This window comes from Schistocerca piceifrons, chromosome 2 (genome assembly GCF_021461385.2).
Source record: "Schistocerca piceifrons isolate TAMUIC-IGC-003096 chromosome 2, iqSchPice1.1, whole genome shotgun sequence".
NCBI lineage: Eukaryota > Metazoa > Arthropoda > Insecta > Orthoptera > Acrididae > Schistocerca > Schistocerca piceifrons.
This window is the reverse complement of record NC_060139.1, coordinates 594,511,919-594,532,938: the sequence shown is the minus strand read 5'-3', so window position 1 is coordinate 594,532,938 and position 21,020 is coordinate 594,511,919. Positions and strand designations below refer to the sequence as shown.

At 44.2% G+C, this 21,020-nt stretch overlaps 1 protein-coding gene across 1 annotated transcript in view; it reads left to right on the top strand.

Moving 5' to 3' along the window:
* Window positions 1-20,788, top strand: part of LOC124775630 (collagenase-like) — a 64,732-nt gene extending 43,944 nt beyond the window's left edge. The window contains exon 7 of the mRNA XM_047250458.1: window positions 20,612-20,788. Within this exon, the coding sequence (XP_047106414.1) occupies window positions 20,612-20,788 (177 nt within the window). The remainder of the gene's footprint in view (window positions 1-20,611) is intronic.
* The last annotated feature ends 232 nt before the right edge of the window (window positions 20,789-21,020 follow it).

The window sequence follows — 21,020 nt, the reverse complement described above, 5'->3', positions numbered from 1 at the left end:
ACTGAATATGCTACGTCTATAGCCGTCCATAATTCCGAAATTGTTGCCCGTGCAGGATTTTGTGGACAAATTGTCCTGTTTATTGTGTCCCATAAAAGTTCAGTAGGATTCATGTTGGGCGATCTGAGAGGCCAAAACATTCGCTGTCGAAAATGTTCTTCAAAACCAATCGCGAACAATTGTGGCTCAATGACATGGCGTATTGTCATCCATAAAAATTCGAGAGTTGTTTAGGAACATGAATTCGATGGATGTCTGCAGATCGTCTGGAAGCAGCGGAACATAACCGTATCCAGTCAATGATCGGTTCAGCTTGGGCAGCGCCCTGTTGACAACTAGGGTCCATGGGTCCATGGCTTCGTAGGGTCTGTGACACACTGGACACCTACCATCAGCTCTTACCAACTGACATAGGGACTCATCTGACTAGGCCACGGTTTTTCAATCGTCGAGGTCAAATTGATATGCTAATTGTGGTGTCACCGCCAGACACCACACGTGCTAGGTGGTAGCCGTTAAATCGGCCGCGGTCCAGTAGTATACGTCGGACCCACGTGTCGCCACTATCAGTGATTGCAGACCGAGCGCCGCCACGCGGCAGGTCTAGAGAGACGTCCTAGCACTCGCCCCAGTTGTACAGCCGACTTTGCTAGCGATGGTTCACTGACAAATTACGCTCTCATTTGCCGAGACGATAGTTAGCATAGCCTTCAGCTACGTCATTTGCTACGACCTTGCAAGGCGCCATTATCATTTGCTATTAATCTTGTGATGCATGTTCCGTCAGACCGATGTTCACCAATTATGGATTAAAGTTAAGTATTCCAGAAGCTACGTACTTATTTTACTAGTCTCAACTCCTTTAACTGTTCCAGACCTCACGCCAGCCTGCGTGAGCTTAAACGCGTGCCTTTCGGCTTCACCTCATAGTGGCTTGGCTGTCTTGCCAAGTCACAACACTAATGAGCCCAGGAGAGGCATTGCACGCGATGTTTTGGTGTCAGCAATGGCCGGGCGCCTGCTGCCATAGCCCGTTATCGCCACATTTCTACTCTACGCAAACGCCACTGCTCTCGGTCATTAAGGGAAGGCCATAGGCCACTGTGTTGCCCGTGGTGAGAGGTAATGCCTGAAACTTGATGTTCTCGACACACTCTTGACACTGTGGATCTCGGGATATTGAATTCCATAACGATTTCCGAAATGGATTGTCCCATGTGTCCAGCTCCATCTGCCGTTACGGGTTCAAGGTCTGTTATTCCCGTCGTGTGGCCATAATCTCGTCGGAATCGTTTTCACATAAACCACCTGTGTACAAATGACTGTTCCGCCAATGCATTGCCCTTTTACTCCTTGTTTATGAGATATTATCGCCATCTGTACATGCGCATATCGCTATCCCATGACTTTTGTCACCTCAGTGTATCTGTCATACTAAAATTGTTGTTTCACTGGTAACTTGTCTGATGTAAGAGAGAGCCTGCGATAATGGTGTTTGAGTTGTGGGGCGCTCAACTGCCCAGTTATCAGCGCCCCTACAAGTCCCAATTTCTACACTGTCCAGTTTTTTTTTACACAGTCCAATCTAGTCACAGTCACAAATGATGATGATGATGATGATGATGATGAAACGATGAGAACAACACAAACACTCAGTCCCCGGGCAGAGAAAATCCGCAGCCCGGCCGGAAATCGAACCCGGCACCCCGTGATCCAGAGGTAGCAACGCTAGCCACTAGGCCACGAGCTGCAGACGAAGAGAGAGCCTGATGGCCCTAATCACATCAGGTTGAATAAAGAGATAAATGAAATAACAGTCGTAAACAGTCTCCAATTAGCCATCGTTATATCATTTCTTTAGGACCTAACTAGATTAGAATGTTCACCTTCCAGTCTTAAAGTCATTAACATCACATGTAAAGAAAATCTTAAGCAAATTAAACGTTACTGTGGTACTGAACCATCTAAGTAGTACAGAGAGGGTGGACACTTGTTGCAGTTGACCCTCAAGATAAACACTGCGCACGAATAGGAGGAAAGACCCGTTACTGTGTGATAACACGAGTCCCCAAGAATCTTTGAAAACAGTCACATTAAATATCCAGGAATATGTGTACGGAGGCATTCAAAATGGAAGACTAGTAGTCACTCGAGATACTGAAAGCAGCACATCGTCAGGACGTGTATCCCAACTACGAAGGAGATAGCTTACAGAACCCTCGTCCAACCGATACTTAAGCATGGCTTATCAGTCTGTGACCTTTACCAGGTAGGAATAGATCCATAGAAAAGCAGGCGTTTTGTCACAGGTTAGTTTAGTGAGGTGGAAGCTTCAAGCAGATGTTCATCGAACCGCAATGGCATTGCTATAGTGGACACATTGTGCATCACGGGAGGTACTGTTGAAATTGCGAAAGCGTGCCTTCCTAAAAAAGTTAACCAGCCGTACTTTTTATCTCGCGAACGGACGATGAAGATAAAATTATATTCGAATTCACATGGAGACTTACCAACAGTCGTTCTTCCAATACACCAATCGTAACTGGAACAGGAAAGAAGGGGAAGCGACAATCGTACACGCGATACCCTCCACCACACACCATAAAGTGCCTTGCAGAGTATAAACGTGCAGGCAGATGTAGAGAATAACTATTCTCGTGGTGCTGCATGATGCATCTAACTTGTGAGTGCCAACTCATGAATATTGATTATTGAGAAATTCAGTAGCCAAGCAGTCTTAGCAGACCATCTGCTTGACAACTGAACCGCCCAATAAAAATTAAATGCAAAATAGAAAGGAAACTAATTCGTCATGGTCAAAATCATGTTTCCACTTATCGTTTGAACACTAGTTTAAGATTAAATAAAGTCAGGGACAACAGGTTCGTGATTTCGAAACTTATGCGAATAAACCGTCAGCCAATGTAATGGAACGAAAAACATGCTTAGCTTGCCTTGTAATTTTATCTAGTTCGATAATTTAATACCGTGTTGCCTCTTGTAAGCAATCTGACGTAACAAGATATCTCTCTATTATTCAGTTGTAGCGCGAAAATGTTACCCCATACAGAATGACCATAGTCATTAGACAGGATATTTAAATTTTTTCGTCAAGGTCTACACTACTTTATATAGTGTATATGAAGGGAACACATGAAAAATTTCTGTGTGAGTAGTTCGCGTCAGCGCCGTAGAGTTTTCGTCAAAACTTCGGAATAAAATAATAAAAAAGTGTTTTGTATTAATAGGTACTTTAATCATCAGCCTCTTTAATACAGTGTTTCACTGAGTAGCGTAACTCTTTCAGAATAGATAAATAGCAAGGTTACCGCATTTAGCCTCTACATTATCACTGTTTCGTGTATTGCCTTCCAACGACGCCTGCACACGATCCGTAGACATTTAGACTGTTGCTGGCCACGTATGCCTATGAACCAGTTACGTTATCGCTTCTCGCCGTTTCCTCGTTTTTCTTTTCGACCCTGAAACAGCTCACGGATTCGCTCGCCACTGGACGTTTTTTGTTTTTTTGTATTCCTTCCGATGCGAAATTTCCTCTGAATCACATTTCCTATAATGAGACGACATCTTTCATTTTTTTTAATCATAAATTTAATACCGATTTTCACTTATATTCCGGCACATATTGTTATAATCTCACTTTGGGTCCTAGTAGCGCTCCGAAAGGTCTTCGCAATGACACACGAATCAATGTCTCAGATAAATGCATTTCCTTGCTTCACCAATTTATAACTTCACTCAAAGTTAATTCCTAACAACTGCGCGCATCCTCCTACACTGGCACGATGTCACAGGCAAAACAGTGCTGCGTGACAAACCAAAGACACATACATGATCTAACTGTTGTGGGCTCAACCAGTGTTGAGACATTATTAGTTTCGAAATTTACAGCGATTGAAATCTGATGGTATTCTATCACTCAAAAAAATTCGAACGACTCCCACTGCGACGTCGTGTGTACGTTTCCACGTCAAATCTGTCACGTACTGGGGTTGGATGAAGATATATAAACACCGCGAGAACTGAACGCTTGAATATAAATGCAGATCCTACCTACGCCTCAAGGGGTACGAGGTTTGTCCGGAAAATACGTATAAAAGTTGAATAATGTCTTTATGTTACAAGTTGCAGTCACCGCCTGGTGGGGCTACTGCTGTAATCAATCCCATCAACGCTCAGTTCGAGTCAGAGCACTCTGCGTGAAAGTGGGAGTGTGCAGCAGCTTGTTGACCGTTACCCTTTTTCACCTGCCGTCAGCATGGAGCTCTCTCTGATTGAGGAACAGCGCGTCAACATCAAGTTTCGTGCAAAGCTAGCCAAGAATGGCCGTGAGAGTTTTGAGTGTTTGAAACAGGTTTACGGAGACAATTCTCTGAAGGAACCAACCGTGAACAAGTGGTTAAAAAGGTTCCGGGATGGCCGAGAAGAAGTGAACGATGACCCTCGCCCAGGACGCCCGTCGACATCGAGTTTAGATGCAAATGTTGAACGAATTCGGGCTTGTGTTCTTAAAGACAGTAGATTGACAGTCAGAATGATTGCTGACGAGCTGTCAATCCCCAGAACAATCGTTCACGAAATCCTGACACAAAAACTTGAAATGAAGAAATTGTGTGCGAAAATCGCACCGAAGCTCTTGACGCCAGAACAGAAAGCAAAGAGGGTTGAGTGCTGTGAGGATTGGTTGGAAGCAGAGGAACGAGGGGACTTTCTCAACCGAGTCATCACTGGAGACGAGTCCTGGTTTTACGAATTCGATGTGGAGCTCAAATCTCAAAGCAAGGAATGGAAACTAGCAGGAGAACCGAGAACAAAAAAGTCACGAAAATCAAGGTCCAATGTGAAGACATGTTGACTGTTTTCTTACATTCTAGGGGCATTGTTCACAAGGAATTTGTCCCACCCGGCCAGAGTGAACGGAAATTTTTACGTTGAAGTTCTGACACGTCTCAGAGCTCGTGTGGCCCGAGTTCGACCGGAGTTGGCAAAAGGGGGCAGGTGGATCCTTCATCACGACAATGCGCCCACTCACACGTCGCTCGTTGTGCGCGAGTTTTTGGCCCGAAGCTCAATCACCGTGACAGACCACCCGCTTTAATCACCCGATTTAGCCCCGTGTGACTTCTTCATGTTCCCGAAATGCAAAATGGTGCTTCGAGGGCGGCACTTGGGAGATGTGGAAGCCATCAAGGCGGAAACGACACGGCAACTGAACAACATCACAACTGAAGACTTTCAGCAAAGTTATCAACAGTGGAAATGGCGTTGGCAAAAGTGTATCGCGTTTCAGGGCGAGTACTTTGAAGGAGACCATGTTGTAATACCTGAATAATTGTAAAATAAAGGTATTATTCAACTTTTATACGTATTTTCCTGACAAACCTCGTATATGACCACGAGCGGAAACCGGTGCAATGTTATCAATACGTTGCAAGCGTCAGTCGTGGTCAGACACTGATTTGTGTAAGTCTGAGTGCATTATGTCGGACGTTCGATGAACCCTCTGCCAGGCACTTAAATGTGACTTGCAGAGTATCCATGTAGATGTAGATATAGATGGTAGGGAAACAGAACGTGCTTCTGTAACCAAGGGTGCCGAAGTGTTTGGTGTTTCAAGAACATGGTATCGAAGATTTGTAACGTAAATAGTGAAGACGGAAAAATATCATCTGCTAAAGTCACAATGCAAACGAAAGTGTGTACTGAATGACCGTGACAGACGGTCATTCAAGAGGATTTTGACAAAAAATAAGAGGACGACAGCTTGAAAAGTCACTGCAGTACTGAACGTCGTACTCGTGAAATCTTTCAGCACCAAAACAGCAAGAGCGGAGCTCCATAAGCAAGAAACTAACTGTAGGGCCAGCTAGAATTCCAAGCCCTCTCATCAGTGATGCAAATGTTCAAAAAATGGTTCAAATGGCTCTGAGCACTATGGGACTTAACTTCTGAGGTCATCAATCCCCTAGAACTTAGAATTACTTAAACCTAACTAACCTAAGGACAGCACACATGTCCATGCCCGAGGCAGGATTCGAACCTGCGACCGTAGCGGTCGTGCGGTTCCAGACTGTAGCGCCTAGAACCGCTCGGCCACTACGGTCGGCGATGCAAATGTCCGTAATAGGAAAAACTATAGAGCAATGGCAAAAGTAATTCGGTTGGATTAATCTTATTTCGCACAGCCGAGTTTAGGTTCCAAGAGTGAAACATGGCTGAGGTTCGCTGATTTTGTTTCCCAACGCTGAGGCTGTGTTCCAAGATGACAGGGTCCTTGTTCTCAAAGCTCGCATCGCCCACGACTAGTTGCTGTGAACATAAGGATGAATTTTCGCATCTCCCCTGGCCACCAGACACCAGATGTCATTATTATTGAGCCTTTATGATCTGCTGTGGAAAGAAGATTGCTGGATCACCATCCTGAAGTTGCCACTATTTTGCAGGAAGAATGTCAGAAGATGCTCTTGAAAACTACAAAGGACCTGTATTTACCCATTCCGAGATGACTGGAAGCTGTTTTGAATGCCAGTGGATTTCGTACACAGTTTTAGGCGTTATAATGGATTGTGTTTTTGATGTTTCTATATTTTTGTCCAATCACTGTAAGTTTGTGGTGACAGATGTCAGTTGAATATAGTTTTACATTCAGTTCTGTGTTTTCTTACATTTTTCATATATTAAACAGGGGCATAATACTTCCCACAAAACCGTGGTGGCTAATGTTGCCATCGCTAGTAATTACCCCTCGACCAGATACAGTGCTCGCTGCCTCGATTGCGTCAGCCTATCCGAGGGGCCATCATGAGGCAAGTTTATCGTGAAGGGTGTATGAGATGTTGCCTGAAGCCTACACCAGTCTGTGAGAAAACATTTCTTTGCGAACTTTTCTTTCTTCTCATAACATGCACCTGTCACAATACGTGTTAACTACGCGTGACAGAGATGTTCGAACGTTATATCCGTGGTCTAAAAACCTGACCCAACTTGCGGCTGATAACATAGAGGCTTGTGTTGCTACAGCTAGAACACTGATATAATAAATAATATTGTTATTAAAGCTAATGGTAGTTGAGCTTTTTATATACCTTTATACACGCCCCAAGAAGCGTTGTTGTCATCCATCTTCAATTGGTATAATATATTATATCGTCATAAATACATACTTATTGTCAATAGCATTGTGAACCCTGGAGCTACCTTATGTTCTGTAACTTGTAGCTCCTTTTTCTCACTTTTGTATGAAAAATCTGACACCTGCTGAATGCTGCTGCACTGCGTCAGCGCATCACTGAAGCTACGCGTGCGTGTGTTATACATACAGAGTGTTCCGAAATTCCCGCAACGAACTTCATGGACTTGTCAAGGGGAGTGTGTACATAATATTCTTAACAGAAACAATTGTACGGAAACGTACCGTTTCCCTTCTACGACGATTTTAATTATGATTTTTAAATCTTCCACTTCTGTTTGCGGAACCGAATTAGGCGTAACGCAGTACTGTTATTGTGTAAGAATTCGAAAGGAAACATAACGGCCGGCCGCGGTGGTCTAGCGGTTCTAGGCGCTCAGTCCGGAACCGCGCGACTGCTACGGTCGCAGGTTCGAATGCTGCCTCGGGCATGGATGTGTGTGATGTCCTTAGGTTAGGTAGGTTTAAGTAGTTCTAAGTTCTAGGGGACTGATGACCACAAATGTTAAGTCCCATAGTGCTCAGAGCCATTTGATCCATTTTTGAAACATAACGAAACGTCCATTTATCACTTAAGTACATTTGTTTGTTTTAGCAGTTACACATTACGTGTTTACATTATTGCAAAACAAAAAGGAGAACCCTGCGTACTGTATGTACAGAACAGTACTGATGCATTACAACAACGGCTCGATGTAGCGACCACAAACTTTGTTACAGACACTGTGCCTACGAAGCATGTTCTGGTACACCAAACTCTCCATCCTACCTGGTGTCCCTTCAATCTCTAGTGCAGCGGCCAGAACTCGGTGCCAGCAGATCTTCCTCTGTCTCTACAGGAGACTCGTAATTTAAACTTTGCATAGGATCCCACAAGGAGTATATACGTCGTCCTGTCTACCCCACTGCATACCAAGACAAGCAGCTTTGAGACTTTTCTCTTTCCCTCAGCAGGCGTGGACGTGTTACTCATTTGAACTTAAACCGCAGAAGAGTCAGGACACAGGTTCCCATTCACTCCCCACTACAAGTCAGAAGTTCGTAACAGGTATTTCCGAAAACAATGAACACACGTCAGAAAAGGAGTTACAAGCAACAGCATAAAAGGCAGCGGCAAGCTTGTTTGGATGTTGCAGGGTGGTTGCGCTGAGAAATAACTGTCAAGAAAACAATTCGATACATCGCGCCGTTTCCGAGTTAATAAGTGTTGAAGTTAGCCAATCAGCCCATTGCGCGCGCAGTATTTCAAGCTGCTCGTCAGGCAAAATTAGTTTCAAAACTTCCAGCTTGCTGCAATAATTGTAGCTCAGCAACTTATGTTAATCAGTGCAACGAAAAAACAGCCAAAGTTGCAAATTTAAAGTTTTTTTGTCACTCGACAACTAGTTTCGGGCCGGGGCCCATTTTCAAATCATCGTAACATAATCAATAATAGTATTTCCGAAAATGCAAAAACCGTGTCAGAAATGTGCCAACGAACAGCTACAGCGCATACAGATAACAGTCATCGAGAGAATAAAAGAAATGATATTTACAACTTTGTCTAGTTTTTCGTTGTACTGAAAATTAGTGTCTGTTCTTCTCATAGCGTAGATCAGGCGTCGGCAAACTACGGCCCCGGCGCCAAATATGGTACTTTTTCTATAGTCGGAGAGCTATGAAGACATTATTTTATATTTCCAAATTCTTAAAAAAAATTAAAACGGTGTAATACTGAAAGAAACGGGAAAATTATGTGAAAGTAGTACATCAGAGTCTGCGGAGCGGTATTGGAATAATCCAACTTTTTTGTATACGTATTATCGTTGACTGGTAACACGCTTTACGGTCGATCTGAGAGTTGGGTAGTCGGAAGAAACATTGCGTGTGGCGCTTCCGCTAGTTACCTGCAGTTTTAAGTTGTCAGCGTTACCAGACCAGTACCACGTCTAGCGCTGTAGTGCGACGTTCTGTTCTCGTTTTTCGGGTCTTGATGGAAGTGCAGAAGATGTTTCTGTATTTGAAAATCGGGTTAACTGTACCACTGAGAAACTCCTACCTAACTTTCAGTTGGCTTTAGTTAATATGCAACGTGAAAAAATGCTAATAGCCAAATTTCGAGAGTTGAATCTAAGAGAATTCTGCTTACGTCTACATCTACATCTACATTGATACTCCGCAAGCCACCCAACGGTGTGTGGCGGAGGGCACTTTACGTGCCACTGTCATTACCTCCCTTTCCTGTTCCAGTCGCGTATGGTTCGCGGGAAGAACGACTGTCTGAAAGCCTCCGTGCGCGCTCTAATCTCTCTAATTTTACATTCGTGATCTCCTCGGGAAGTATAAGTAGGGGGAAGCAATATATTCGATACCTCATCCAGAAACGCACCCTCTCGAAACCTGGCGAGCAAGCTACACCGCGATGCAGAGCGCCTCTCTTGCAGAGTCTGCCACTTGAGTTTATTAAACATCTCCGTAACGCTATCACGGTTACCAAATAACCCAGTGACGAAACGCGCCGCTCTTCTTTGGATCTTCTCTATCCCCTCCGTCAACCCGACCTGGTACGGATCCCACACTGATGAGCAATACTCAAGTATAGGTCGAACGAGTGTTTTGTAAGCCACCTCCTTTGTTGATGGACTACATTTTCTAAGCACTCTCCCAATGAATCTCAACCTGGTACCCGCCTTACCAACAATTAGTTTTATATGATCATTCCACTTCAAATCGTTCCGTACGCATACTCCCAGATATTTTACAGAAGTAACTGCTACCAGTGTTTGTTCCGCTATCATATAATCATACAATAAAGGATCCTTCTTTCTATGTATTCGCAATACATTACATTTGTCTATGTTAAGGGTCAGTTGCCACTCCCTGCACCAAGTGCCTATCCGCTGCAGATCTTCCTGTATTTCGCTACAATTTTCTAATGCAGCAACTTCTCTGTATACTACAGCATCATCCGCGAAAAGCCGCATGGAACTTCCGACACTATCTACTAGGTCATTTATATATATTGTGAAAAGCAATGGTCCCATAACACTCCCCTGTGGCACGCCAGAGGTTACTTTAACGTCTGTAGACGTCTCTCCATTGATAACAACATGCTGTGTTCTGTTTGCTAAAAACTCTTCAATCCAGCCACACAGCTGGTCTGATATTCCGTAGGCTCTTACTTTGTTTATCAGGCGACAGTGCGGAACTGTATCGAACGCCTTCCGGAAGTCAAGAAAAATAGCATCTACCTGGGAGCCTGTATCTAATATTTTCTGGGTCTCATAAACAAATAAGGCGAGTTGGGTCTCACACGATCGCTGTTTCCGGAATCCATGTTGATTCCTACATAGTAGATTCTGGGTTTCCAGAAATGACATGATACGCGAGCAAAAAACATGTTCTAAAATTCTACAAGAGATCGACGTAAGAGATATAGGTCTATAGTTTTGCGCATCTGCTCGACGACCCTTCTTGAAGACTGGGACTATCTGTGCTCTTTTCCAATCATTTGGAACCCTCCGTTCCTCTAGAGACTTGCGGTACACGGCTGTTAGAAGGGGGGCTAGTTCTTTCGCGTACTCTGTGTAGAATCGAATTGGTATCCCGTCAGGTCCAGTGGACTTTCCTCTATTGAGTGATTCCAGTTGCTTTTCTATTCCTTGGACACTTATTTCGATGTCAGCCATTTTTTCGTTTGTGCGAGGATTTAGAGAAGGAACTGCAGTGCGGTCTTCCTCTGTGAAACAGCTTTGGAAAAAGGTGTTTAGTATTTCAGCTTTACGCGAGTCATCCTCTGTTTCAATGCCATCATCATCCCGTAGTGTCTGGATATGCTGTTTCGAGCCACTTACTGATTTAACGTAAGACCAGAACTTCCTAGGATTTTCTGTCAAGTCGGTACATAGAATTTTACTTTCGAATTCAATGAACGCTTCACGCATAGCCCTCCTTACACTAACTTTGACATCGTTTAGCTTCTGTTTGTCTGAGAGGTTTTGGCTGCGTTTAAACTTGGAGTGGAGCTCTCTTTGCTTTCGCAGTAGTTTCCTAACTTTGTTGTTGTACCACGGTGGGTTTTTCCCGTCCCTCACAGTTTTACTCGGCACGTACCTGTCTAAAACGCATTTTACGATTGCCTTGAACTTTTTCCATAAACACTCAACATTGTCAGTGTCGGAACAGAAATTTTCGTTTTGATCTGTTAGGTAGTCTGAAATCTGCCTTCTATTACTCTTGCTAAACAGATAAACCTTCCTCCCTTTTTTTATATTCCTATTAACTTCCATATTCAGGGATGCTGCAACGGCCTTATGATCACTGATTCCCTGCTCTGTACATACAGATTCGAAAAGTTCGGGTCTGTTTGTTATCAGTAGGTCCAATATGTTATCTCCACGAGTCGGTTCTCTGTTTAATTGCTCGAGGTAATTTTCGGATAGTGCACTCAGTATAATGTCACTCGATGCTCTGTCCCTACCACCCGTCCTAAACATCTGAGTGTCCCAGTCTATATCTGGTAAATTGAAATCTCCACCTAAGACTATAACATGCTGAGAAAATTTATGTGAAATGTATTCCAAATTTTCTCTCAGTTGTTCTGCCACTAATGCTGCTGAGTCGGGAGGTCGGTAAAAGGAGCCAATTATTAACCTAGTTCGGTTGTTTAGTGTAACCTCCACCCATAATAATTCACAGAGTGATGAATATGGTGAACTAATATCACATGTTGGGGGTTTCATATCTGTATCAGGTAGCACATATTTGTGTGAAAAACATGATCAAAGATGAAATATCTCAAATCTTATTATAGGTGAGCATTAACAGATGAACATCTACAATCAGTTTTGATGATAGAAAGCACTAACCTTCATCCACAATTTGGTGAAATGTAATCTAAAAAAAGCAATTTCATTCTCTCATTAGCAAAGTTTTTCGAACAACAACGACAGCCATTTGTACTGAATATTTTTATTGCAATCAATTTTGATGACGGGGAGCATTAATTTGATTTCCAGTTTGCTGAAATGTTGTATAAAAATCATTTCATTAAGTACTTTAGTAAGAGTGTGTTTCAAACAACAACTGTCTTCTCTGAGTATTCGTATTGTATTACATTTTATCAGTGTATTTGCAAAACTCGTTTTTCCTTTTTGTCGTACTCCCACCTACAAAGACTCGAGTATGGCCCGCAGAGTATAAAATGTGATGTATATGACGGCGCACGAGACTGTTCATCCTTTGGCTCGGGTTCGATCCTTAGTACCGCCCCAAGTCCAATTTTTGACTCACTCTCTCGTACGGTTTCAGGGAACCAAAAGAAGACATTGTCTCTGGTGGTCCGCATGAGTCTTCCGGTGCAACGGCCTGATTGACTAGCTTGAATGTTGATTAACTCAGAAACGAGCGGTGTATCGAATTTTTTTTTTAACAGTTCTTTCTCAGCACGTCCTACCCTGTAGCACAATTACAAGCTTTGCAGTGTTTCTGACTACCTTGTATACGGAGTTTTCAAAAATGATTAAGACACTTTCAAGTGACTGTAAAAATGTTTGTTTTGTAAGGAGTTATATATATATATATACAGGGTGTTTCAAAAATGACCGGTATATTTGAAACGGCAATGAAAACTAAACGAGCAGCGATAGAAATACACCGTTTGTTGCAATATGCTTGGGACAACAGTACATTTTCAGGCGGACAAACTTTCGAAATTACAGTAGTTACAATTTTCAACAACAGATGGCGCTGCAAGTGATGTGAAAGATATAGAAGACAACGCAGTCTGTGGGTGCGCCATTCTGTACGTCGTCTTTCTGCTGTAAGCGTGTGCTGTTCACAACGTGCAAGTGTGCTGTAGACAACATGGTTTATTCCTTAGAACAGAGGATTTTTCTGGTGTTGGAATTCCACCGCCTAGAACACAGTGTTGTTGCAACAAGACGAAGTTTTCAACGGAGGTTTAATGTAACCAAAGGACCGAAAAGCGATACAATAAAGGATCTGTTTGAAAAATTTCAACGGACTGGGAACGTGACGGATGAACGTGCTGGAAAGGTAGGGCGACCGCGTACGGCAACCACAGAGGGCAACGCGCAGCTAGTGCAACAGGTGATCCAACAGCGGCCTCGGGTTTCCGTTCGCCGTGTTGCAGCTGCGGTCCAAATGACGCCAACGTCCACGTATTGTCTCATGCGCCAGAGTTTACACCTCTATCCATACAAAATTCAAACGCGGCAACCCCTCAGCGCCGCTACCATTGCTGCACGAGAGACATTCGCTAACGATATAGTGCACGGGATTGATGACGGCGATATGCATGTGGGCAGCATTTGGTTTACTGACGAAGCTTATTTTTACCTGGACGGCTTCGTCAATAAACAGAACTGTCGCATATGGGGAACCGAAAAGCCCCATGTTGCAGTCCCATCGTCCCTGCATCCTCAAAAAGTACTGGTCTGGGCCGCCATTTCTTCGAAAGGAATCATTGGCCCATTTTTCAGATCCGAAACGATTACTGCATCACGCTATATGGACATTCTTCGTGAATTTGTGGTGGTACAAACTGCCTTAGACGACACTGCGAACACCTCGTGGTTTATGCAAGATGGTGCCCGGCCACATCGCACGGCCGACGTCTTTAATTTCCTGAATGAATATTTCGATGATCGTGTGATTGCTTTGGGCTATCCGAAACAAACAGGAGGCGGCGTGGATTGGCTTCCCTATTCGCCAGACATGAACCCCTGTGACTTCTTTCTGTGGGGACACTTGAAAGACCAGGTGTACCGCCAGAATCCAGAAACAATTGAACAGCTGAAGCAGTACATCTCATCTGCATGTGAAGCCATTCCGCCAGACACGTTGTCAAAGGTTTCGGGTAATTTCATTCAGAGACTACGCCATATTATTGCTACGCATGGTGGATATGTGGAAAATATCGTACTATAGAGTTTCCCAGACCGCAGCGCCATCTGTTGTTGACAATTGTAACTACTGTAATTTTGAAAGTTTGTCTGCCTGAAAATGTACTGTTGTCCCAAGCATATTGCAACAAACGGTGTATTTCTATCGCTGCTCGTTTAGTTTTTATTGCCGTTTCAAATATACCGGTCAGCTTTGAAACACCCTATATATATATATATATATATATATATATATATATATATATATATATATGGAAAGAGCAACTCAAGGAGTTTTTGTGGAATGTTCACAAATACTCAATGCGTGTCACACAGCACACGTTCAGTCTAAAGGCCAGTCCGCCTCACTCGACCCAAAATGTCCGCATTTGAACATGGCGGCCATCATGCCAGCAACTGCAAACTGCAAGCAGATGCATGACCGCTCCACTGTCATCGTAACTCAGTATCCATGAACAGCGTAATGAAGTTGTGATGGAGCATCATCATGTTGTAAAATGAAATTATTACCGCCCCTCGCAATTGTGGCATGACTATAGTTTTTACCCTGACAACGTCTGTGAACCCACGGACATGTTCCACAACAACGTGGGGATTCTCCGTTACCCTTACTCGCACGTTGTGCCGGTTTTATGTACCATTCAGGTGAAAAATGGTCTCATTGTTGAAAATCAACCTGCAAGTGAAATCGTCCTCATCCATTAAGCGCCGTATTCAATGCAAAACTGTTTCCATAGACTTTTGTCGCCATGGGCAATGACCCGGAGCTAGTGAATCCAATATGGTTTCACTTGCACGTGTTCTCTCATCACGCTCCAAGAAGTTTGTTGTAGAATTCCTAGCTCGTGAGTGGCATAAGACGTTAATTTTTGGGGACTTCTGACAAGGGAACCTCCCCATCGCACCCCCCTCAGATTTAATTATAAGTTGGCACAGTGGATAGGGCTTGAAAAACTGAACACAGATCAATCGAGAAAACAGGAAGAAGTTGTGTGGAACTATGGAAAAATAAGAAAAATATACAAACTGGGTAGTCCATGCGCAAGATAGGAAACATCAAGGATTCAGTGGGATCAGCAGTGCTGTGGTCCCTTGGTTAGCGAGAGCAGCTGCGGAACGAGAGGTCCTTGGTTCAAGTCTTCCCTCGAGTAAAAAATTTATTTTCGCAAAGTTATGATCTGTCCGTTCGTTCATTGACGTCTCTGTTCACTGTAATAAGTTTAGTGTCTATGTTTTGCGACCGCACCGCAAAACCGTGCGATTAGTAGACGAAAGGATGTGCCTCTCCAATGGGAACCGAAAACATTTGATCGCAAGGTCATAGGTCAACCGATTCCTCCACAGGAAAACATGTCTGATATATTCAATACGACACTGGTGACGGCATGTGCGTCACATGACAGGAATATGTTGTCGACCCACCTAACTTGTACACTTGGCGAATGGGTAAAAAGATTCTTCTACCTTGCCCTATTTAGGTTTTCTTGTGGATGTGATAATCACTCCCAAAAAAGTGATGAAAACATAAGAGTTTGTCACATAAACTGAAAATAAAAAATTAAACTTTTCACTCGAGGGAAGAATTGAATCATGGTCCTCTTGCTCCGCAGCTGCTCACGCTAACCACTGGACCACGGCACTACTGATCTGACATTGTCCTTGATGTTGCCTATCTTGCACATGGACTAGTCAGTTTGCATATTTTGCTTATTTTTTCATAATTCCACACAACTTCTTCCTGTTTTCTCGATTGATCTGTGTTCAGTTTTTCAAGGCCTATCCACTGTGCCAACTTATAACTAAATCTGAGGGGGGTGCGATGGGGAGGTTCCCTTGTGAGGAATATTGCCATAAACCATTCAACTGATTACTGAGATGTCGATGGCCATCCACCTTCTTGCCTTTACAAAGAAATCCTGTTCCCTTCAACCTCTATATCCACTCGTAAACGGATTGTCTGGTAGTCACCGCGTTGTTAAATGTGATTCCGGATTTCCGGGCACTGTGGTTGTGAGCTTGATCTTGCAGAACTCCACACGAAAAATATCTTCTCCGTTGGTGTATCTGCCATACTGCTGGAGATCGACATAACAGAAAAGTTCTTGACTTGATGTTTCAGAACATACAATCAATTATAATACCTTAGCTCAAAACAAACATTTTCTGCAATCACTTGAACGTGTCGAGGTAAATTTCAATAATTGTGTACATACACTGGCGTCCAAAATTAAATCAACAATCCGCTATTTCTCCCTTCCTGTGTCTAATGCACGATGTAATCACACAAACTGTCAACAGATGTCCATACGATCGTGTTCTGCACGGAAGATGGCATTCCGGTCAATGGACAACCACGCTAGCGATGACGTCAGGGCCTCCCTCAAACGGGGTAGTATTTGTGGGGTTGTCCCGCACCCACAATCGCTGTGTACACCTTCACAGACTGTGCACTGTGGCACAGAGAAGGCGTCTGCCAGACTGTGCAGTGGAAAGCTGCAGGAAGAATGGAAGCGGGACAGTCGCAAATTTATGTGGCCCGATGGCTTAAAACGAATACTTCTGTTGTTTCTCGCATGTGGCGACAGTTTATAGAGTATCCAAAAGGCCAGGGTAGGGCCAACCACGTGTGACACCAGAAAGGGAAACCATTATTTGTTTGTAAGGGCACAACAGTACCGCTTTAGTACTGCACGGCGACTGGCATCTGACCTCGTAGCATCCACTGGACATGTTGTATCGAGGCAAACGCTGTACAGAAGGCTTCGGCAGAGTGGCCTTTATTGTCAGATAATTGCTGTATGTGTAGCTCTGACGCTTCTTTACAGAAGGGAACGTCTAGAGCTGAGTCGTCAACATGCCTCCTGGATGGTCGAACAGTGATCCAATGTTCTTCTCATAGATCGGACCAAACTGCTAAGGTCATCGGTCCGTAGGCTTACACACTACTTAATCTAACTTAAACTAACTTACGCTAAGGACAACACCCATACCCGAGGGAGGACTCGAACCTCCGACAGGGGAAGCCGCGCGAACCGTGACAAGGCGCCCTGGACCGCACGGCTACCACGCGCAGCGGGGGTAGTAGGAAATAACATAACAGATGGCGGCAAAGTGTTTAACTGCTGAATGGCAGTTTCCGGTTTTTATATGGTTTTGTTTACACCGAGATGCATTTCGATTTTTCTCCAATTTATCAAATATATCAAAATATATTTATATGTTCACTAGTTTTTTGCCTGCAACTTTGCCGGCGTTTGTATTTTAGATTTATTTTACACATACACCTCCGCCCCGCGTTGTTACCCGCGGTTAAACCGTTATTTGTAGAAAAATTCCCGCGTATGTACGTACTTCATATATCTGTTAGTCCATATCCTGCTCCCACCTCCCCCTGTCTGCCTCCTGCAGCATGTCACTCTCTGTCCATCTCCTCCTTCTCTGTCTCCCTGTCCACCCCCTCCTTCCCCTCTCCATAACCGTCCTCTTCTCCCCTCTCCCTGTTCATGTCCTCCTCCTGCTCTCTGCGTCCATCTCCTCCTCTTTCGTTCCACTGTCCTTCCCCTCCTCCCGCACTCGCTGTTCGCCTCCTGCCCTGCCCCCTTCCTGTGTCTACCTCTTCCACCCTCTCGCTTTGTCAGCCTCCTCTTCCTCCATTTCTCTGTCCATCTCCTTCTCCACCTACCTCTTTCTATCTCCTCCTTTTCCCTTTCTCTGTCAATCTCTCCCTTCCTCTCTCGCTGACCACTTGTTCTTCCACCTATCTTATCCATCTCCTCCTTCCCCATCTCTGTCTGTCCGTCTGTTCCTCCATCTTCTGTCCCCATATTATCACCCCCACCCTAACAGGAGGCTGGTGGTTTTTATCCTAACAGTATTTCTTTCCAGATCATAACTAATACGTGTAGCAAATCTGGTTGAAATTGTTCCAGTGATTTTGGATGGGCTTTCTACCTGCAGCTTTGCCAGCGTACACATATGTCAAGCATATTTTGCATGTATTTCACATATTTCACCTCTATCTCTAGATCTCTAGTGAATTTCGGCCTACAGTTTCGCGCACCTCAATGTTTATGACGTCATACCTCCTAAACTACACTACTGGCCATTAAAATTGCTACACCACGAAGATGACGTGCTACAGGCACGAAATTTAACCGACGGGAAGAAGATGTTGTGATATGCAAATGATTAGCTTTTCAGAGCATTCACACAAGGTTGGCGCCGGTGGCGACACCTACAACGTGCTGACATGAGGAAAGTTTCCAACCGATTTCTCATACACAAACAGCAGTTGACCGGCGTTGCCTGGTGAAACGTTGTTGTGATTCGTCGTATAAGGAGGAGAAATGCGTACCATCACCTTTCTGACTTTGATAAACGCCGGATTGTAGCCTATCGCGATTGTGGTCTATCGTATCGGGACACTGCTGCTCGCGTTGGTCGAGATCCAATGACTGTTAGCATAATATGGAATCGGTGGGTTCAGGAGGCATCTTATCCGCATGGCTGTAACGGATCGTGCAGCCACGTCTCGACCGATAAGTCAACAGATGGGGACGTTTGCAAAACAACAACCATCTGCACGAACAGTTCGACGACGTTTGCAGCAGCATGGACTCTCAGCTCGGACACCATGCCTGCGGTTACCCTTGACGCTGCATCACAGACAGGAGCGCCTTCGATGGTGTACTCAACGACGAACCTGGGTACACGAATGGCAAAACGTCATTTTTTTCGCATGAATCCAGGTTCTGTTTACAGCATCATGATGGTCGCATCCGTGTTTGGTGACATCGTGGTGAACGCACATTGGAAACGTGTATTCGTCATCGTCATACTGGCGTATCACCCGGCGTGATGGTTTGGGGTGCCATTGGTTACACGTCTCGGTCACCTCTTGTTCGCATTGACGGCACTTTGAACAGTGGGCGTTACATTTCAGATGTGTTACGACCCGTGGCTCTATCCTTCATTCGATCCCTGCGAAACCGTACATTTCAGCAGGATAATGCACGACCGCGTGTTGCAGGTCATGTAAGGGCCTTTCTGGATACAGAAAATGTTCGACCGCTGCCCTGGCCAGCAAATTCTCCAGATCTCTCACCAATTAAAAACGTCTGGTCAATGGTGGCCGAGTAACTGGCTCGTCACAATACGCCAGTCACTACTGTTGATAAATTGTGGTATCGTGTTGAAGCTGCATGGGCAGCTGTACCTGTACACGCCATCCAAGCTCTGTTTGACTCAATGCCCAGGCGTATCAAGGCCGTTATTACGGCCAGAGGTGGTTGTTCTGTGTACTGATTTCTCAGGGTCTATGCACCCAGATTACATGAAATGTAATCACATGTCAGATCTACTATAATATATTTGTCCAATGAATAGCCGTTTATGATCTGCATTCCTTCTTGGTGTAACAATTTTAATGGCCAGTAGTGTATGTCGTACAATGATATAAATTTGATGATATAAATTTGCACGTGTTGTGAGTAGTTAGTGGTAAAGAAGTAATAAATTAAAAAGGCATGCATGATGCGGCAGTTTCTCATGTAACCCGGTATTTGACGTCATATATCCTGAACTATGTGTCATACATTGATACATTTTCGTGAGTACACCCAGTAATATAGGTGGATAATGTCTGCAAAATGTGTCGCAAATATCGTTTGTGGTAAAGAAGTAAAAAATTAAAACGTTATACTTCATGCGGCAGTTTTACTGCATGAGCTACGAAAATGTAGTAAGCGATAAAATTTTTCCTGTCCACCATTTAATGGGTCTGTTAACGAGAAAAAGTTTCGTAAAGGTTTAATATTATGTGTAAACTTCGTTCCAAGTCACAAAGTGCTCTCATGCTCAAATGCTGGATGAACAAAGGATGGGTATTCGCGCACCGTGGGCTACGTTTCCTTTTCTGCATCTACATCCGCAAGTCACTGCACGGTGCATGGCGGAGGGTACCCTGTACCATTACTTGTCATTTCCTTTCCTGTTCCACTCGCAAATAGATCGAGGGAACACCGACTGTCTATATGCCTCCGTATGAGCTCTGCGGCTCTTTAAATTTTCTCAGTAGTGTTTATCGAAAAGAACGTCGCCTTCGCTCCAGGAATTCCCATTTGAGTTGCCAAAGCATCTCCTGGTCATAACTAATATGTGTAGCAAATCTGATTGAAGTTCCAGAGATTTTGGGTGGGCTTTTTACCTGCGACTTTCCCGGGAGGAGGTTTTAACCCCCTCCCCGACCCCTTTGGTAAGTTAACTCACAGTATAAGCTATCTCCATTCCAAATTTCATTAAATCCGTCCAACTGTTCAGCGTGTAGGAGTAGCATACTAACCAACAAGCACATACACTCATACGCAAACCCATACTCACATACACATATACTCATTCACAAACTTATGCAATTATATTTCCTATGATCGCCCTCCTTGTTGAGGTGAGTGTCCACTTAGTCTGGTGTCACGTAAATGCGACTGTCTTCGGCTTGCAGGGTGACTTCGGAAGCCCGATGCAGCGAGCAGAGGCGGACGGGAACTACACGGTGGTGGGCGTGGCCAGCTTCATACAGGGCACCACCACCTGCGAGGGCGCCACCTCCGGCTTCGCCATGGTGGCCGCCTACCTCGACTGGTTGGCTCGACATACCGGTCTCGGAATACGCCCCTGATAGGAACAGCTTGTGGCTGTACAGATGCGTGTGCCTTGCTATTGTAGACTGTTTTGTGAATTGCCGTAGGAGTTAAATAACAGTAGACTTCAAAATTTGGCTGTGTGTTTTACAGTTATGTAATATACGAATAGAATGAGGATGATGTGAAGAAAGTAATGTTTTAGGTCCTCCTTCTGTGAGCTGATGCGAGAAGCCTGTATATAATGTCTACACAGAAAAACCACGTTTC